A 17515-nucleotide genomic window follows, 5' to 3' on the forward strand; every position below is an offset into this window, starting at 1 on the left:
GATTATAATGAGGAAAGAGGGTCCCCCCACCACCACTCTTTTGGGCAAATACTAACAGTGTTTGTTAAATTGAACATAACTGTTGAAATTATTGAGCTCAAGGTGGAGTCCTGTATGCTAGCCCTCTGCAATTTTGTTAAATGACTCTGCAATTAAAATGCATGCATGTTTTAAATAGATTTTCAGTTGTAAAGTCATAGAAGCTACTGTTGGTGCTCAGACATATGCCCCTAGTACCTACTTTTTCTGAGCCCACCAGACTGACTTGCCAGCATTGGCAATCCTTTGCCTGAGGGATTCTATGGTTTCTGGAGCCCTCTCTGCCCCTATTTAGATATATTGGGGAATTAGTGTCCCCTAGGAGCATCTAGAAACATAGATGACAGGAGATATTGGATAAATGCCTCAGCTTCCTTGCCTTTCCGTTAGGGTATCTATAGGGTGTTTCATTGACACTGTCTTCCAGAGTTCCCCAGAGGAACTGAGGTCCAGTTGCCCACAGTGGTAACTTGCTTGATAATGCTCCCTGTATCCACTGTCTTCCCTTCTTTTCCTCTCTTCTCTACTCTCCTATTGGCATTTCTTTGATTAACTCCAAATTAAACTGTTTGCAGTCTCATCCTAGTTTCAGAGAGTCTCGGAGTTTTTAAAAAGGTATCCAAACCAAAGCAGGCATTCATGTGTCAACATTTACAATTTAACAGTTTCTCTATTTCAGTGCAGTCCAATAAAAATATGATGCAAACTACATAGTTGAGAATTTTCTAGTGGCTACATCCTTAAAGTGAAAAGAAAGAGGTGAAATTTTAATAATGTACTTTAACTCAGTATACCCAAAATATTATCATTTTAACATGTAATCTGTATAAAATTAATGAGGTTTTTTTTTTTTTGGTACTCAGTCTCTAAAATCTGTTATATCAAATATACTTACACTGTAAATGTAAAATACCATTACAGTATGTCTCAATTGCAAGTACTCACAGCCATATGTGGCTTGTGGATACCATATTAGATAATGGTGATCACTTCCCTGCTATTATAACCCATGTATCAAAATCTAGAAATTTAATAGCTCTTGAATTAGAGGCTGTGTAATGAATTGTATTGTCTATTAGCAAAATCTTGCCTTCTCCTTTTGCTCTTTGAAGTGGAATGAAATTTCTATAAATATCTAGACTGATGGACATTATTGCCTTGTTTAGTCTGTGTCCACATATTTATGTTTTTTTCAAGAATGAGATTCTGGCAATAGTAACTTTGAGACTTAACACTTCTTAGATGTTTTAATGCAAAATATAGACTAGATGTTTAGCATCTGTGCTTGTGTTTTTTAGGCAGAGGGTACCAGACTTCAGCGAGAACTCCGAGGATATTTAGCAGCAATCAAAGGTAATGCGTATGAGTTGTTTACTGCATGTTACTAAGCACAGGTGGTTCTTGGATTTCATGAGTGACAGGATTGAGTGTTAATTACAAAGCCATTTGGCTTCCTGGCAAGATGGGTGCTTGAACACAGGTGTTCCATTCCACCCACCCCCAAATTCCCATTGAAATGATAATCAGAATATATAAGGAAAAAATATGTGTGCCCTTATGCTGGAAACTAGAAATAAATGCCACCTACATGCCAGAGATTTCCAGGAAAATTTCTTAGAGTGAGCTTGAGACTTTGTTTAAGAAAAGCTGCAGTTGGCTTACCTCCTGAGGGAGACCACATCCCAAGAGTGGAGCACTCACAGACTCGCACCTAAGCCCTCTCACTGGAAGGGGCAAGACATGGTGGCAGAGGCAGGTGGAAGATGATCAGCAAACATGGCCCTGGACTGGCTGTGACTTGTGTGGACTAGCAGCACTTGCAGCTCTACCGCCATGCAATGCACGGGCATAGAGAGGCCCTGGCATGAGTTTCTGGGACTCAGCCATGTAAGGCAAGGAAATGAGGCCACTGGAGGAGGGGGAAGAGAGCAACAGGGAGGTGGGCTCAGCCTGTGCCTGCTATTCATCATCACGCTGCCTGCCCTGAGTCACAGCCAAGTGTGCCCATGGATATGATGTATCATAAGGCAGATTTTGTGGGGAAAGAATGGATCATCTGACAAGGAGTATTGGAAAACTGGCCACTTAGAAAACAGTGAAATTCTCAACCTCACACTTTACTCCCTCCTTCCTAATTCCAGATATAGTAAAGATGTAAATATGTTGTACTGGACTCTATTAACTTCAGTAGGGATGGCACCAGGTTCAAAAGGCCGAAAAAGGGAACCAGAGTCAGCAAACAAGACACAGGATTTTATTAGTGGGAAACTTACATACAGAGTGGGCCCAGTCATGGCAGGGCTGGGCAGGAGTATCGCACCGCCAAGTGGTGGCAGGCTGGGCAGGAGAACTGCATCCATTTGCAAAAAGCAATGCAGTTTCTGTAACATTTTCGCTTAGCACCCTCTACCTAACAACCTCCACCTGGCAACCTTCGTTTAACCCAAAACACATGGCCTCAATCCCCTGTATGGCTTACCTTTCATGGGACAGGCTCAGGGCTCAGATGTTCCTTGTAGACAAGGAATGAATCTCTGGGTTGGCCACTCCCAGATTCCTTAGCTCAGAACTCTGAGCACATATTCAGGTGCATCTACCATACAGGGTGATTCTCAGGGTATGCTTAAGTTATCACTGTCAGGTGTGTCTGCCATGTATCACTATGCAAAGAAATGTGCTAAAGTACTAGAATAAAATACAGTAAATTTAGTCTCCAGGCTGTAGAGGTCTTTATAAGGGTTACTCGCAAGGCAGAAACCCATAAATCTCTCCATAGAGATGGAGAAATTTGACCTCATAAGTATGTAGAGCTTAATATGTTATTTAAAATCACCATTTTGGCAACATAGTTAATGAAAGTAAATCAAAATATAAAGAGCTCAGTGAGTAGACTAAATGAAGGTCAATTGGTTAAATTAAAATTGGGCAGAAAACTCTAAGGAAAAATTAGCCAAAGAGGAACTATAGATGGGTGATAAACACGAAAAAGCCTTGTCCTCATGAATAATCAAAGAATATTAAGTAGCATCGAAAAGAAGATTTTATCATTTTTCCTCCAAATGATCAAAGACATTACAAATAAAATACTGCTGTATTTAGTACTGGTAAAGCTCTGGGAAGTGGACTCCACTCATGTATTGCCAGGAGGATAGCTTTTCTGGAGACCATTTAGTAAAAACTTTTATTGATTGATTGATTGATTTGGTATGCTTTTTGACATACCAGTTTCATTCTAAGAATTTATTCTCACAGTTTTAATGTGGATGTGTAAAACTGAATACAAACATGTTATTAAAATAATGAAATAATAAAAATATAATAATAAAATGGCCAAAATAATAAAAATTAGCAAAACTGATTTTTAAACTAAAATATATTTATGAATTTTATAGTCCAGGCATAGCATTTTAATTCTCATGACAGCTCTATGAGGCAGGTAGTTTTATTATCTTCATTTTATAGATAAGAAAAGTGAGTTCCTGCCAGGCACAGTGGCTCACACCACCTTTAATCTGAGCACTTTGGGAGGCCAAGGTGAGTGGCTCACTTTAGGCTAGGACTTCAAGACCAGCCTGGGCAACATGGCAAAACCCCATCTCTACTGAAAATACAAAAATTAGTCAGGTGTGGTGGCGCATGCCTGTAGTCCCAGCTACTCAGGAGGCTGAGGCAGGAGAATTGCTTGAACCAGGGTGAAGGTTGCAGTGAGCAGAGATCATGCCACTGCACTCTAGCCTGGGTGACAGAGTGAGACCCTGTCTCAAAAAAAAAAAAAAAAAAAAAAAAGGAAAAAAAGAAAAAGTGATTTTTTAAACAGAGTTTAAATAGCTCATCCAAAGTTGCATGCCAAGGAAACAACAGGGCCAGATTGCATATTTCGTTCTGTGTTTCTCCAGAGCCCTGGTTTTATCTATTGTCTTTTACTGCCTTTGAACTACATGACCAATGGTAAGGCATCAGTTTCACAAGTCAGAGTTCATCTATACAAGGGGATAATGGCAACCTACTACTATTACTTTTTCATGAGCACTTATTATGTGCTAGAGTCTGTGCTGAGCATTTTAGGCACATTACCTGTTTCTAACTTCCCAACATAGCCATATTATCAATGTCATTAACTTGATTTTACATTTGCAAAGAAGTAAGTCTCAGAGAATTTAACTTTCACAGTTTGATGGAGCTCATCATTAATTACTCCCAAATCAACCTTAAGTATTTGTAACAGTTCAGTCAGAAAACAGAAGCCACTCTAGGTATTTCTTTTATTATTGATTTAGGATTTGAACACAGAAGTCATATATTATTTCTAGCACAGGACTTTCTCTGGGTAGTTGATTTTTTGGAAATGTGGATAAGTTTGTTGAATGAAAGAGTGAGTTCTCTTTCCCAAGTCTATTCAATTTGGTCTGTGCTGCTTATAAAGCGTGCTGCTTTATAAAGACTGGCATAATTATTTTCCTTAATGTGATCAAGAAGAATTCCCTGAGGGTGAGGCTTGAGCTCTGGAGAAAAGCTGGGTAAAGCATCAAATAAGCCTTTTTGGCAGACTGCGCCTGCACTCCAGGGCTAGTGGCCATGGCTCCGTATGAAGGAGAAAGGAATTCTATCAGCTTTTCCCCACCTTGGGTTTGCTGATTGACTATGTTAACAAGTGATGCTACAAAAAAGAGATCTCTGTTTAAATTACTTTTTCCACAGCTGATTGGAATGAATTTTTAAACAGGCTACTACTGAGTTTCTCAGAGCCGTTAATATGCTAAAGTCAACTCCAGAAATCCTGTGGGATAGGCAGGAATTCCGAGTTTTTTGACTGCAGGACCCTTCTCTCTTCTCAAAGCCTTGTGAAGAATGAGTAGTGTTCCTGGGAACACATTTTGGGTTTTGGGACCAAACTTGAAAACAAGGTATATGCCTGTGTTAGTCAGTTCTCAGGCTGCTAATAAAGTCATGCCCCCAGACCGGGTAATTTATAAAGAAAAAGAGGTTTAATGGACTCACAGTACCACATGGCTGGAGAGACCTCACAATCATGGCAGGAGGCGAAGGAGGGGCAAAGGCATGTCTTCCATGGCAGCAGGCAAGAGAGAGTATGTACAGGGGAACTCCCTTTTATCAAACCATCAGATCTCATGAGACTTACTCACTATCACGAGAACAGCACCAGAGAAACCCGCCCACATAATCAGTTACCTCCCACCAGGTCCCTCCCACAACACATGGAGATTATTAGAATTCAAGATGGGATTTTGTAAGCACACAGAGCCAAACCATATCAATGCCTTAAGTAGATCATAATTTACATTTTCAAAGGTTTTCATGGGCAATTTTTCTTGTTTTCACAAGGACAACTCTGGCTAACTAACCCTGCTGTAATGCAGGTAGCATCAGGGCAGCATAGGAGAAAGTGATGTCTAGCCCTGGAGAGTCATGGGTCCTGTGGCAATTGTGGGAAAATCATTAAGTCTCTTAGTTGCTTTGGGTTCCTCATCTATTAAGTGCTTCATTTCTCTCAGAAGCCCCCAAAGACCCTAAAACTGGGATTCTGTGAAGTTGGGTTAAATGAATTCTAATCATTTTATTATGACTGATTTCTGGATGGCTTCTCCTCTGTGGGTCTTTATGATTTCTGCTGATGCTTAGGCTTCGTGAGGCAGATCTTATGCTTGCATTCATTTTAGCAGCAAATACGTCTGGAGCACCATTTGTGCACCTGACACTGTTCTAGGACAGGGAGATGCAGAGATGAACAAGACATAGTGCCTGCATGCAAGGAGCTCACAGCAGAGTGGGGAGACAGTTAAATAAAAAAGGCCAGATGGGCATAGTAATATGTATTTTAATAGATACGTGCGTTGAGTGCCATCATAACAGAGGACAGACTCCCACCTTAGGAGAGGCAAGAGACTGGGGCAGGAATGATTCTTCCAGGGAACTTACATTTGATTGAACCCAAGAAGTGGGGTCATAGGTGGCCATCAAATGGTTAGGTTTTCTAGAGAAAGATAGATTTCAGAGGGACATTGCAGGTGGAAGAAACAACTGCACCAGGAAGCAGAAGGAAGCATGGGTTCTTGAGGGAACAAACAGAGCAGTTAGATGCAAGCAGAAAATTGAGCTGGATGAAACACGGAAAGGCGGGCAGCATTTATATAAAGAAGCGCTTCATGTATCATATCATACGGGAATTTTATTCTATCAATAGACAGGAGAGTCATTGTTAGAGTTATTGTAGGCAAGGGAAAAAGTTCCATGATCAGATTAGCATTTTAGAAAAATAGTTATTGTGATTGTGTGGAATTCAGGCTACAGGAAGTGCAACTGCATGGAGATTTAGTAGAAGTCTAGTTCAATACTTCAATAATACTATTAGCTAACACTTACTGAGCACTTATGTGCTAGGCACTGAGATAAGCATTTGACATGCCTCAGTTTATGTAATTTTCTCTATAACCTTGTGGCAGGTATATTTATTGGTATTTTACACTTTGGAAAACTGGGGTTATAGGTGATTAATAATTTGCCTAAAATCACACGAATCACATGTAATGGAACCAAGTTTTTAACAAAGGCTGATTAATTGCAAATAATAGTCTTAATTATTTTGTTATGTTGCCTCCAAAAATATTTTGTATTATGATGGCTGACAGTAACTTGTGCCAGCTACTTTGCTAAATCCTGTTACGTGGATTATGTTATCTAATCTAAATCATAGGTGATGAGTACCTAATCCAGGGAAGGGCAGTGGGCAGGGAAGGAAGGGGCTGGGTTTGAGAATCAGGTGGAATTGGTGACTGAGCTTTGGGAGGATGAATCTGGGATGACTTCCAGTTTTCGAACTGGAGCAACTGGGTGGCATTCATGAGAACTAAGAAAAGGAGATGAAGCAGGTTTAGACAGGAAAATTTAAAGTTTGTTTTTGACATGTGAAGTTTGAGGTATTAATAAGACATCCAAGTGGAGATGTCCAGTAGGAATTTAGAATTGGGAGTCACTGGCATGCACGTGCAGCGGGGGCCAGACACATGGATGATGAACATGCCAGATCTTTCTCTAAATGGAGCACAGTGCAGGTGGTGTCATTAATAGTTTTTTGTTTATGTGTCTTATGTGTAGGCATAACTATGGGGTAGGGTTGACTATTCTTGAGTTACTTCACCAACTGCCTATTTTGTTCCAACTCTTGGTTCCATCCTTGTTCTCCTTGAGAATCTAAGAAAAAGATGCCCACTCTTGCTTTCCTTTGAAGCAGCTGCTGTCTTTTTACACAACTCTCTTCTAAGCAATGGGACAAAGCTGCTAGATACTTGCAGTATTTTAGACGTTCTTTTAATGGTTTATCCTTGCTGCTGGTTATTTATTTTAACTGATGTTATTTTTAACTAAAACACATACTCTCAGGCTATTTTTAAGCAAGGAGTATGTATAAAGTAGTGCAATCTATGCAACACGTCTTAAAGGATGAAAATAGAAGCTCATAAATTTGGCTGCGAATGGGAATAGACAACATTTTATGAAATGTCTTGGAGAAGGTCCAAAATTTTGAAGAGAGTGAAGTGGTTCCCATCCAATAGTAAAATAATAATAATTCTTCTATATATGATGCTGGGCATTTGTCTTACAGTTTTAGAAATCACTAATCTTTTAAGAAAATTTGGATATTATATATTATTCAACCTCAGAGGTAGCATTTAGCACCTATTCTGCTTTGATGTTGCCAAATTACTCTGAAGGGAATGTGTATTTTAGCTTTTTTTCCCCCATCACACTCTGTCAGCACAGTAATCCCTAAATCCCTAAAAGCTCTGCCAGTCTGGAGCTAGGCTTGCAGCCTCTCACCTGTGTATCCATTAAAGTGCATCCTATGGAGGAGATGTTCTCAAAACAATTTCCATGTCAAAATGGCTTCTGTCCAAATGATCCATCACCACTTATCCACCCTGTAATTAGTAGTTACTTTTGGTTGTTAATAGATATATTTACTGCAACATCGTGCTTTTAGTCTTGATGATTAAAGTCTTATATAATTTTATTTTAAGGTTATATTCATGATTTTATTTTTCATCACAAAGATTATTTGGCCTACAGTGCCAAATTTCTTTTTCTTCTCTTAAGACATTGTTAAAAAACCTATCTACACAGCTATGTCTAGTTTCCGTCAGACTTAAGACAAAGATTTAAAGAAAATGCCAGAAGTCTTTTGGCATCTGGATTATAGAAGGGGGTCCACTAGCGACTAACACTTGGTATGAATTTGAAGGATATATTTCTTGATTGAGACTTGCTTGTACTTGGGTGAGGGTGAATTTGGACACTTGGGATAATGTAGCTTCCACCTCAGTGTTGACCATATCATGAGAGAACGCATCCCCCTTGCTTGGATTCAGAGTGCTAGGGGTCGGATTCAGGTTTTGTCTCTTGTTTGCTGTCCCTTCACCTGCGCGACTCTGTTCCATCAGAGTCCCCAGAGTCTTGAGTTATACTGTTTTTTTCCTACCCCAGACTCTGCCAGGGCTTCATTTGATGGTGGTCAAGTCACTTCAGCTCATGTGGGCAGGATACCTCATTGTCAAGGGCTTCCTGGAATGTGCCCAGTGATGCTCTGAGGGAAGGGAGATGTTCTGTGTCTAAAGAGAACGCAAGTGCTATGAAACTCCAGGTCACATGTGGACTTTTATACATACTTCTCAAGGATATACCTCTGTCATTTCAGACATCTTTTAGTTTGTCCTTTTCTCTCAGTTGAACCCAGAATTAGCTACCTCCAATCCAGCAAGGATGTCGAGTTTTCAGTTTAACAAATGATTTTCATCTTAGGATTCACTGACCTTAAGTTTACAGGATGTGTTTTTTATTTCTCATGACAGTGCCCTGATTTTCCTCTCCTCTCCCTATTTCCAGCCCCCTTTTATCCCTGCTAGTCCTCGCTAGGTGGGACCTGGCCACATTGATGTCTTGGCCTTAGCTTCCTGAGTAGCTGGGATTACAGGTGTGTGCCACCATGCCTGGCTAATGTTTTTGTATTTTTATTTCACTATTTTGGCCAGGCTGATCTCGAACTCCTGACCTCAGGCAATTCACCTGCCTCGACCTCCCAAAGTGTTGGGATTACAGGTGTGAGCAACCGTGCCCGGCCCATCTTCACTTTTCACTCTTAAGTTTGGAATCATCAGGCAGCGGAACTGCACGGTGCCTTCTTAGCACACTGTCTCACCTCATGATTAAGACTGTGAAGTGGGAAGAGCAAGTCAGGGGACAGGTGGACTGAGCAAGGCTCGTCCCTACCTTTCCACTGTCAGGGAGAGTCTTCTGCCAGAGGCGTGTCTCCAAGTCTCCAGCTCTTCCTGGCACCTTGTTTTGCTCTCAGCCATTAACTGTCTTCATGACTTTTCAGTACATACATTAACATTTGTGCAGGGGGTCCTTGAGAGAGACTAAAAAGGACTGGGTGATACTTTATGTCACCATGTTGTGCTCAGAAGCATGCATCTTTAATGTTGTTCTTTAATGTTGCAAACCATAGTTTTGCAACATATCAAATGTATCCCTAATGAAAATTGAGACCCAAAGGCTTAGGAACCCTAAAATTTCTAAGAGTTTTGATTTAAAACTGCATTCATAGTTTTAAATAATACAGCAGGTCTTCAAATAGCATTGTTTCATTCAACATCATTTTGTTATAATAACGATGAGAAAAAAAAAATCTCGGCCAGGGCCACTGTCTGTGTGGAATTTGTACACCGGGTTTTCTCTCAGTACTTTGACTTCCTCCCACGTCCCAAAGATATACAGGTGAAGTTTACTGGTGTGTCAGTGAGTGTGGGTGAGTGAGTGCGTGCTGCAGTAATATGCATCTTGTCCAGGGCTGGTTCCCATCTTGTACTCTGAGCCTCTAGGAGAGGATCTGGTCACCCATGACCCTAAACTGGAGTAAGCAAGTAAATAATTATCCTACTTGTTTTTATTAATCTTTCTTAAATGTACGTACTGCTCTCATTTATTTCAATATTCAATATTAGAAGTGTGTTGACCTTTAGTTAGAAGTTTTGTGATGTGTCTATGAAAAATATGTCCTGGGAACTTAACTCTTATTTATATGAATTAGCCTTGGGTAAAATGGGTTTCATTATTCTTCATATCAATTGAAGTCACACTTTGCAAGAACCTATAGATGACATTAAGTAAGGACTTACTATACTGGAAAATGACAACACTTTTTTCTTTGCTCTTTGTAAAAATTTTAGGTCACTTAAAACTTAACCATTTAACCACTTTAACCATGTTTACCATTTTAGGCCACTTAACCACTTTTGACTGTTATGCCCTATAATCCTATTAATTTTTACTTCCAGTCCCTTCTAAAAATGCTTTATGCTTTGTATTTAAATTCATTTAGGACTAATTTTAGTTTGAGAACTCTGCGGTTGTATGGACCAGTGTTCTTAGCATCCGACACCACTTGGCAAGTGATAGCACACATAATAGGACACATTATGATTATTGTGGTTTTCAGGTAGGATATTTGTTGATTTTTCCCGAGACCCCATATCTATCAGTATCAAGTGAATAATAGAAAATGCGCAATGTGATAAGTCTTAGAAACCCTCAAAGAAAGATACGACAGCAGATACAAGCAGCAGCTGTGCCTTTATAATTTTTCCTTAAATGTTTAGCAAGTAGTCAATATTTTTCTCTCACTTAAAACAGTGGAGGAAGGGAGAAGAGAATCCTCACCCATTTCTGTGTAACAGGAGTTGTTTCTCTCCGACACTAGGCATGCAAGAGGCCTCCATGAAGCTCACGGAGTCACTACATGAAGTCTATGAGCCGGATTGGTATGGGCGGGAAGATGTGAAAATGGTTGGCGAGGTAAGAACTGGGGTGGCTTCCATGAGGCTCCCACGAGCCTTGCTCAGTCCACCTGTCCCCTGACTTGCTCTTCCCACTTCACAGTCTTAATCATGAGGTGAGACAGTGTGCTAAGAAGGCACCGTGCAGTTCTGCTGCCTGATGATTCTAAACTTACAGTGAAAAGTGAAGATGGACCGGGCGCGGTGGCTCACGCCTGTAATCCCAACACTTTGAGAGGCCGAGGCGGGTGAATTGCCTGAGGTCAGGAATTTGAGATCAGCCTGGCCAAAATAGTGAAATAAAAATACAGAGAGATTAGCCGGGCATGGCGACACATGCCTGTAATCCCAGCTACTCAGGAAGCTGAGGCAGAATTGCTTGACCCCAGGAGGCAGAGGTTGCAGTGAGCCAAGATCGCACCACTGCACTCCAGCCTGGGCAACAGAGCAAGACTCCATCTCGAAGAAAATAAAAGTGAAGATGATCATAAAACCACTTGGGTAGAGAGCAGTATTTTAAGATTCCTTTTTGCAAAATGACAATATCATTTTTCTGTCCTCTCTACAAGCCTTAGCAGCCCATTTCTAACAGACATGGATCACAGTGTGAATTGTGTCCCAACTTCACCCCCTCATCTCAATCCCGCTATTGACTATCCTTCCCCAAATGCAGGGACAGGAGTTCAGAAGAGGGTCCATTCCACTTTAACATCAGCTAGTCCATTCACAGATATTCACTTCATAAAGTCAAGCACAAAGTCAGAATGTTAAAAGGAATTTGATTTCAGGATGGCTTTGGCCCTAGACATGTCTTAACACCTGAAATCAGGTTTCTGGCTGGGGGCTGTCTGGCTGACGGGAAGTGAGTAAGTGGGTTTCACTTTGTCGAAAGCAGAATGGACCAGAGACTGAGTATCGCTGTGTGATGTTGGACTAGTTCTTTAATCTTCTTAGGCTTTAGTTTCCTCATCTACAAAATGAGAAAAACAATTGTACCCACTAATAGGACACTTATTGCCTTTGTGTGGATGTCCTCTACCTACTCAGTGTTTGGTACATGTTATGATTACTGATGTGAGACAACTGCCAGTCACAGATTGTCTCACATCCAAGTTCTTTGTTAAAACAAAGAGCAGTTGTTTGTCATGTCCGCTACTCCAGGTGAGTTATTGCAGCTCACTTAGGTACAGATGACCTAAGTTCGATGTGGCAGCCAGAGCTCAGGGGAAGGTCTGATAGGTGATGCACTGAATGTCTGTGCGGCTTTGGAAAACAGGTGTTAACAGCAGAGTCCTAGGCTGCTCCATGACAATTCTGACATCCTGACATTAAGCTTCATAATCTTCTTATAACTGAGATACTAACAGAGACTTATTTATGAAGAAAGCGCTTGTTGGTTCTTTTACATCTTTCAAAACCTTTCAGGATGTAGATTTGGCCAAACCAGACCGCACACATTACTTTCAGATGCAATTATTAAGTAATTGCATCTTCTCATATTTCTTCAATTAAAACACAGTATTTCAACATCATGTTGCTGAACACTTTGTAAATTTCTAATTAGTGGTATAACTGAAATTTCATTGTGAAAGAAAAGAATTTTTAAGGGAATAATAGAAATTTGTGTTAATAACTTTTCAAAATACTGCATTACATTCTACGTATGGCAAAGGCCACTGTTGGCATTTCTTTTTTAGGAAATGGCTGTTATCCTACCTTGGTTCTTGCAGCTGCCAGGATTTTTGGAATCCTCAGTTGCAGATGCAAACATAGGCTCTTGTAATGATGAAGAAACTGAATGCTGCGTGTTCAGAGGGTCTACTCACGTCAGCAGTTGAGCCTTTTTAAACAGTGGATTTGAATGTTTTGGTTTGCATAAAATTCTTGAATTGAGATTTGTAAAAATTAGGACTACTTTTCAAAGTGTGAAAAAGAAACAAAAGCAAATTTTAAAAGTGTGTGTGTGTTAACAAGATGAAAACTTATGTCTCACATAGAGGAATTTAAACGTCGGCAGTCCAGGCATTGCATATCGGCCCCACAAGTATGAGGGGCCCATGTTTGCCATTTTTAGTCTGGCTTCAGGGGCAAGGTACTCTCTGAGCACTGGCCATCAGCTCTTGTTTCTGCATGCCAGTTAGCAAGGAGGATGAAGTCTGGAAGACAGCCCACTCCTTCCTTCTTTTTCGGGACACTTCCTGAAAGTATATCCCATTGTCTAGAATACAGCCACATGACCGCACGTGGTTGCAAAGGAGTCTGGGAAGTAGAGTCTTTATCCTAGGTGGCCAAGTGCCCAGCTAAAATGGGAGGTTCAGTTAGTAGGAAGGAAGAAAGGATAGAGATTGGGTGACAAAGAGCAGACTCTGTCAAGAGACCCAGAATGTGCTAGTGAGAGAAAATTGAAGATGACATTCTTGAGTACCTGCTATTTGCCTGAAGTTCTGTGAAGCACTTTACATTGCTAACTCATTTAACTGGGGAAATTGAAATTCAGGGAGGTCTAGGTCCCCGAAGTCACACAGCTGGGATTAAAAAGTCCCCTGGTGAGGCAGCCCGGTGTGATAGTCATATCATGACTTTCATATCATGGCTTTGAGTTCAAGGAGACAAATCTGAGTTGAAACCTGTGTCTGTCATTTATCAACTGCATAACCTTGGCCAAGTTATATGACATCTCTGGGCTTCAGTGTCCTCTTCTGTACTGTGGAAACAAAGTCTTTTCTCATAAAACAATTGTGAGAATGCCTTAACATAGTGACAGTGGGAATACTAGTGTGATAATACTAATACCTAATATTCATTGTGTGTTTAACATAATTGGTACTGCATAAATGGTAAGACCCTTCCCAATATGACTGTAACTTTTCTGTTTTCCCTGTGGAGGATTCAGAAATGATTTGTTGTTTATTTCAGTGTGGATTGTATTCTAATTTCATGGAGTGCTTCAGAAGCAAATTGTCTTAGTGGAATTATTCTCTTAGCCCCAAAGTCCATCTATAGGGTTATGGGGATCTTTTGAAGTTTCTGCATTCTTTGGTAATTTAGAATCAGCAATACAATTTTAATGAGCTAGCCTGTTTTGCTAGCTAGAACCAGTGGCCAAATTGCTTTAAAATTTTATTGCATTATTAAATGATTCTCATTTTTCCCTAGCATCTCATATCTGGAAAAGTATTACTTGTCTAATTTTATAGTTTCAGATACTTTTTAGGAGTTTGGTGAAAGGTATCCAATTAAAATAACTCAGCAGTGGTCTCTTTATTTCTTTTAGAAATGTGATGTGCTGTGGGAAGACTTCCATCAAAAACTTGTGGATGGGTCCTTGCTAACACTGGATACCTACCTGGGGCAATTTCCTGACATAAAGGTATTTTACTCTGTATCTATAAAGAAAAGAGTTGAATGGGGTCATGTAGTTATTGAAACATGGGCAAGAAAAAAATTATTAAAGGTCCTCAAACTGACATCAAAGATACTTGGTAACTTTTCATTTATTTAAGCATGGGATTTTTATATTGTTCCTATCAGTTTGAAAAGAAATGTCATTACAGAAATCACATTTCGCCTTTAGTGAACTGCTTCAGCTTTTATTATTCTACAGAAGTCTTTTTAAACCTATAGATATAAAATCATAAACCAGAGCTGCCAAAAATTCCAATCTTCTTTATAATCAAAACTTTTTATTATATAGCATTTGACAAGGATTTCCATTAGAATAACCAGTGGTCACAAGGAAGGGAGAAATTCAATTGTAAATGTGAGAGCAAAATCTGGTCTTTCCTTGTTTACTGTCTATTTTGCATGCATTTATAGTGAACCTGGATAGTTTTTCTCTCATTGAAATTTTCAGGTAGAAGTTAAAATGTTAAGATATAAGCATTTCAAATACATTTGCATCTGGACCTAAAAATTATTAGGTCTAAAACACTGATCTTATTTGACCCTTGAATCTATTACAGAGGTAAATGGATGAGTGAAGGATTGAATATTATAGATTTGGAATAGACTCTGGAGGTAAAGATGGCTTTTAAACTAACAGGGTTGGTACATGGTAAATGAACCTGAATAGATCAGACTAGATGTGTTAGACCTATTGACAAAATGCCACAGAAAGCAAATCCAAACAGTAGGTTTTCGATGATGTTACCGTATTAGGCAGCAAAGTGCTTTATTGAGTAGTTGGGCGAATGCAACCTCATTAACAGGTGTGAATTGGGTTTTAAAAATTCTCTGAGAAATTAAAAAATGAAATTGTTAAAAATTCTGTAAGACTGTGTGCACCAGGGAACATGTTTTGAGACATCGTCAGATAATTTTGATTAGTCACTCAATTTTTGCCTTGGGATTTGTAGTGTTTGTGGAGCAAACAGTCTCACAATAGTAAACACTTAAGAGTACTGCTTATTGCATTGCAATTTATTTTCAATATTATTTTATTTTATTTATATTTTTTACTTTATGGCAGTAAGAACATTTAACATGAGATCTACCCTTTAAAAGATTTTGAACTGCACAATGCAGTATTGTTACTATTCATCTTACATAACTGAAATTTTATACCTGTTAATTAGCAACTCTCATTTTCCAGCTCTCTCTAGCCCTTGGCAACCATCATTCTATGTATTGTTTGCTTCTCTGAGGTTGTTTGTAGGTCTTTGGATAAATGTCTGTTCTAGTCCATTGCCCTTTCTTAAGTCAGCTTATTAGTTTTTTTTCTATTGAGCTCTAGGTGTTCCTTTGTATATTTTGGAAATTAACTCCTCATCAAACATGTGGTTTCAGATCTTTTCTCCCTTTCCATAGCTTGCATTTTACTCTTCATTGTTTATTTTGCTGAGCAGAAGCTTTTTACTTTGATGTAGTTCCTCTTGTCTCTTTTTGTTTTTGTTGCCTGTGTTTTTGGTGTCAAGTCCAAGAAACCATCGCTAACACCAATGTCTATTCTAAAATATCTTCGTTTAGAAAATGAAGCCTTTCCCCCTCAGCTTTTCTTCTAGGAGTTTTACAGTTTCAGATCTTACAGTTCAGGTCTTTAATCCATTTTAAGTTGATTTTTGTGTATGGTATAAGATAAAGGTCCAATTTAATTTTTTTCATGTAAATATCCAGTTTTCCCAGCAACATTTATTGAGGAGACTGCCTGTTCCCAATTGTGTATTCTTGGCACCCTTTTTGAAGATCAGTTGACTGAATATTTGTGGATTTACTTCTGGGCTTTATATTCTGTTCCAGAGGTCTATATAACTGTCTTTATGCCAGGACAATGCTGTTTTAATTACTGAGGTTTGTAACAAATTTTGAAATAAGAAGTGTAATGCCTCTAGCTTTGTCTTTCTTCTTCAAAGTTGTTTTGGCTATTTGGGGTCTTTTGTGCTTCCATGTGAATTTTAGAATTTAAAAAAAAAACTTTCTGTTAAAAATTCTATTAAGATTTTGATAGGGATTGCATTCAATCTGTAGATCACTTTGGGTAGTATGGGCACTTTAACAACAGAAAGTCTTTCAGTCTGTGCACCCAGGATGCCATTACATTTGTTTGTGCCTTCTTTATTTAATCAATATTTTATAGTTCTCAGCGTACAAATCATTTCACTTCCACAGTTAGGTTTATTCTTAAGTATTTATCTTGCATGCTATTGTAATTGGTATTGCTCTCCTAACTTCTTTCTCAGTTTGTTACTAGTGTATAGAAGGCAACTAATAATTTTTTAAATTATACTTTAAGTTCTGGGATACATGTGCAGAACGTGAAGGTTTGTTACATAGGTATACATGTGCCGTGGTGGTTTGCTGCACCTATCAACATGTCATCTATATCAGGTATTTCTCCTAATGCTATCCCTCCCCACCCCCCTATTCCCCAACAGGCCCCAGTGTGTGATGTTCCACTCTGTGTCCATATTCTCATTGTTCAGCTCCCACTTATGAGTGAGAACATGTGGTGTTTGGCTTTCTGTTCCTGTGTTAGTTTGCTGAGAATGTTGGTTTCTAGCTTCATCCATGTCCCTGCAAAGGACATGAACTCATCCTTTTATGGCTGCATAGTCTTCCATGGTGTATATGTGCCACATTTTCTTTAACCAGTTTATCATTGATGGGCATTTGGGTTGGTTCCAAGTCTTTGCTGTTGTGAATAGTACTGCAATAAACATATGTGTGCATGTGTCTTTATAGTAGAATGATTTATAATCCTTTGGGTATATACCCAGTTATTGGATTGCTGGGCCAAATGTTCTTTCTGGTTCCCGATCCTTGAGGAATTTCCACACTGTCTTCCTGAATGGTTGAACTAATTTACACTCCCACCAACAGTGTAAAAGCGTTCCTATTTCTCCACATACTCTTCAGCATCTGTTGTTTCCTGACTTTTTACTGATCGCCATTCTAACTGGCATGAGATGGTATCTCATTGTGGTTTTGATTTGCATGTCTCTAATGACCAGTGATGATGAGCTTTTTTTCATATGTTTGTTGGCCACATAAATGTCTTCTTTTGAGAAGTGTCTGTTCATAGCCTTTGCCCCCTTTTTGATGGGGTTGTTTGGTTTTTTTTTCTTGTAAATTTGTTTAAGTTCTTTGCAGATTCTCGATATTAGCCCTTTGTCAGATGAGTAGATTGCAAAAAT

General features: G+C 39.3%; 1 protein-coding gene across 3 annotated transcripts in view; it reads left to right on the plus strand.

The window, feature by feature from the left end:
* The window catches only part of AMPH (amphiphysin), a 253826-nt gene that overhangs the window by 122071 nt on the left and 114240 nt on the right, over nt 1–17515 (plus strand). For all 3 annotated transcript variants that reach the window (XM_025380451.1, XM_025380452.1, XM_025380453.1), the window contains exons 3-5: nt 1338–1392; nt 10811–10905; nt 14161–14256. In XM_025380451.1, the coding sequence (XP_025236236.1) occupies nt 1338–1392; nt 10811–10905; nt 14161–14256 (246 nt within the window). The remainder of the gene's footprint in view (nt 1–1337; nt 1393–10810; nt 10906–14160; nt 14257–17515) is intronic.

This window comes from Theropithecus gelada, chromosome 3 (assembly GCF_003255815.1).
Source record: "Theropithecus gelada isolate Dixy chromosome 3, Tgel_1.0, whole genome shotgun sequence".
NCBI classification, from domain to species: Eukaryota; Metazoa; Chordata; class Mammalia; order Primates; family Cercopithecidae; genus Theropithecus; species Theropithecus gelada.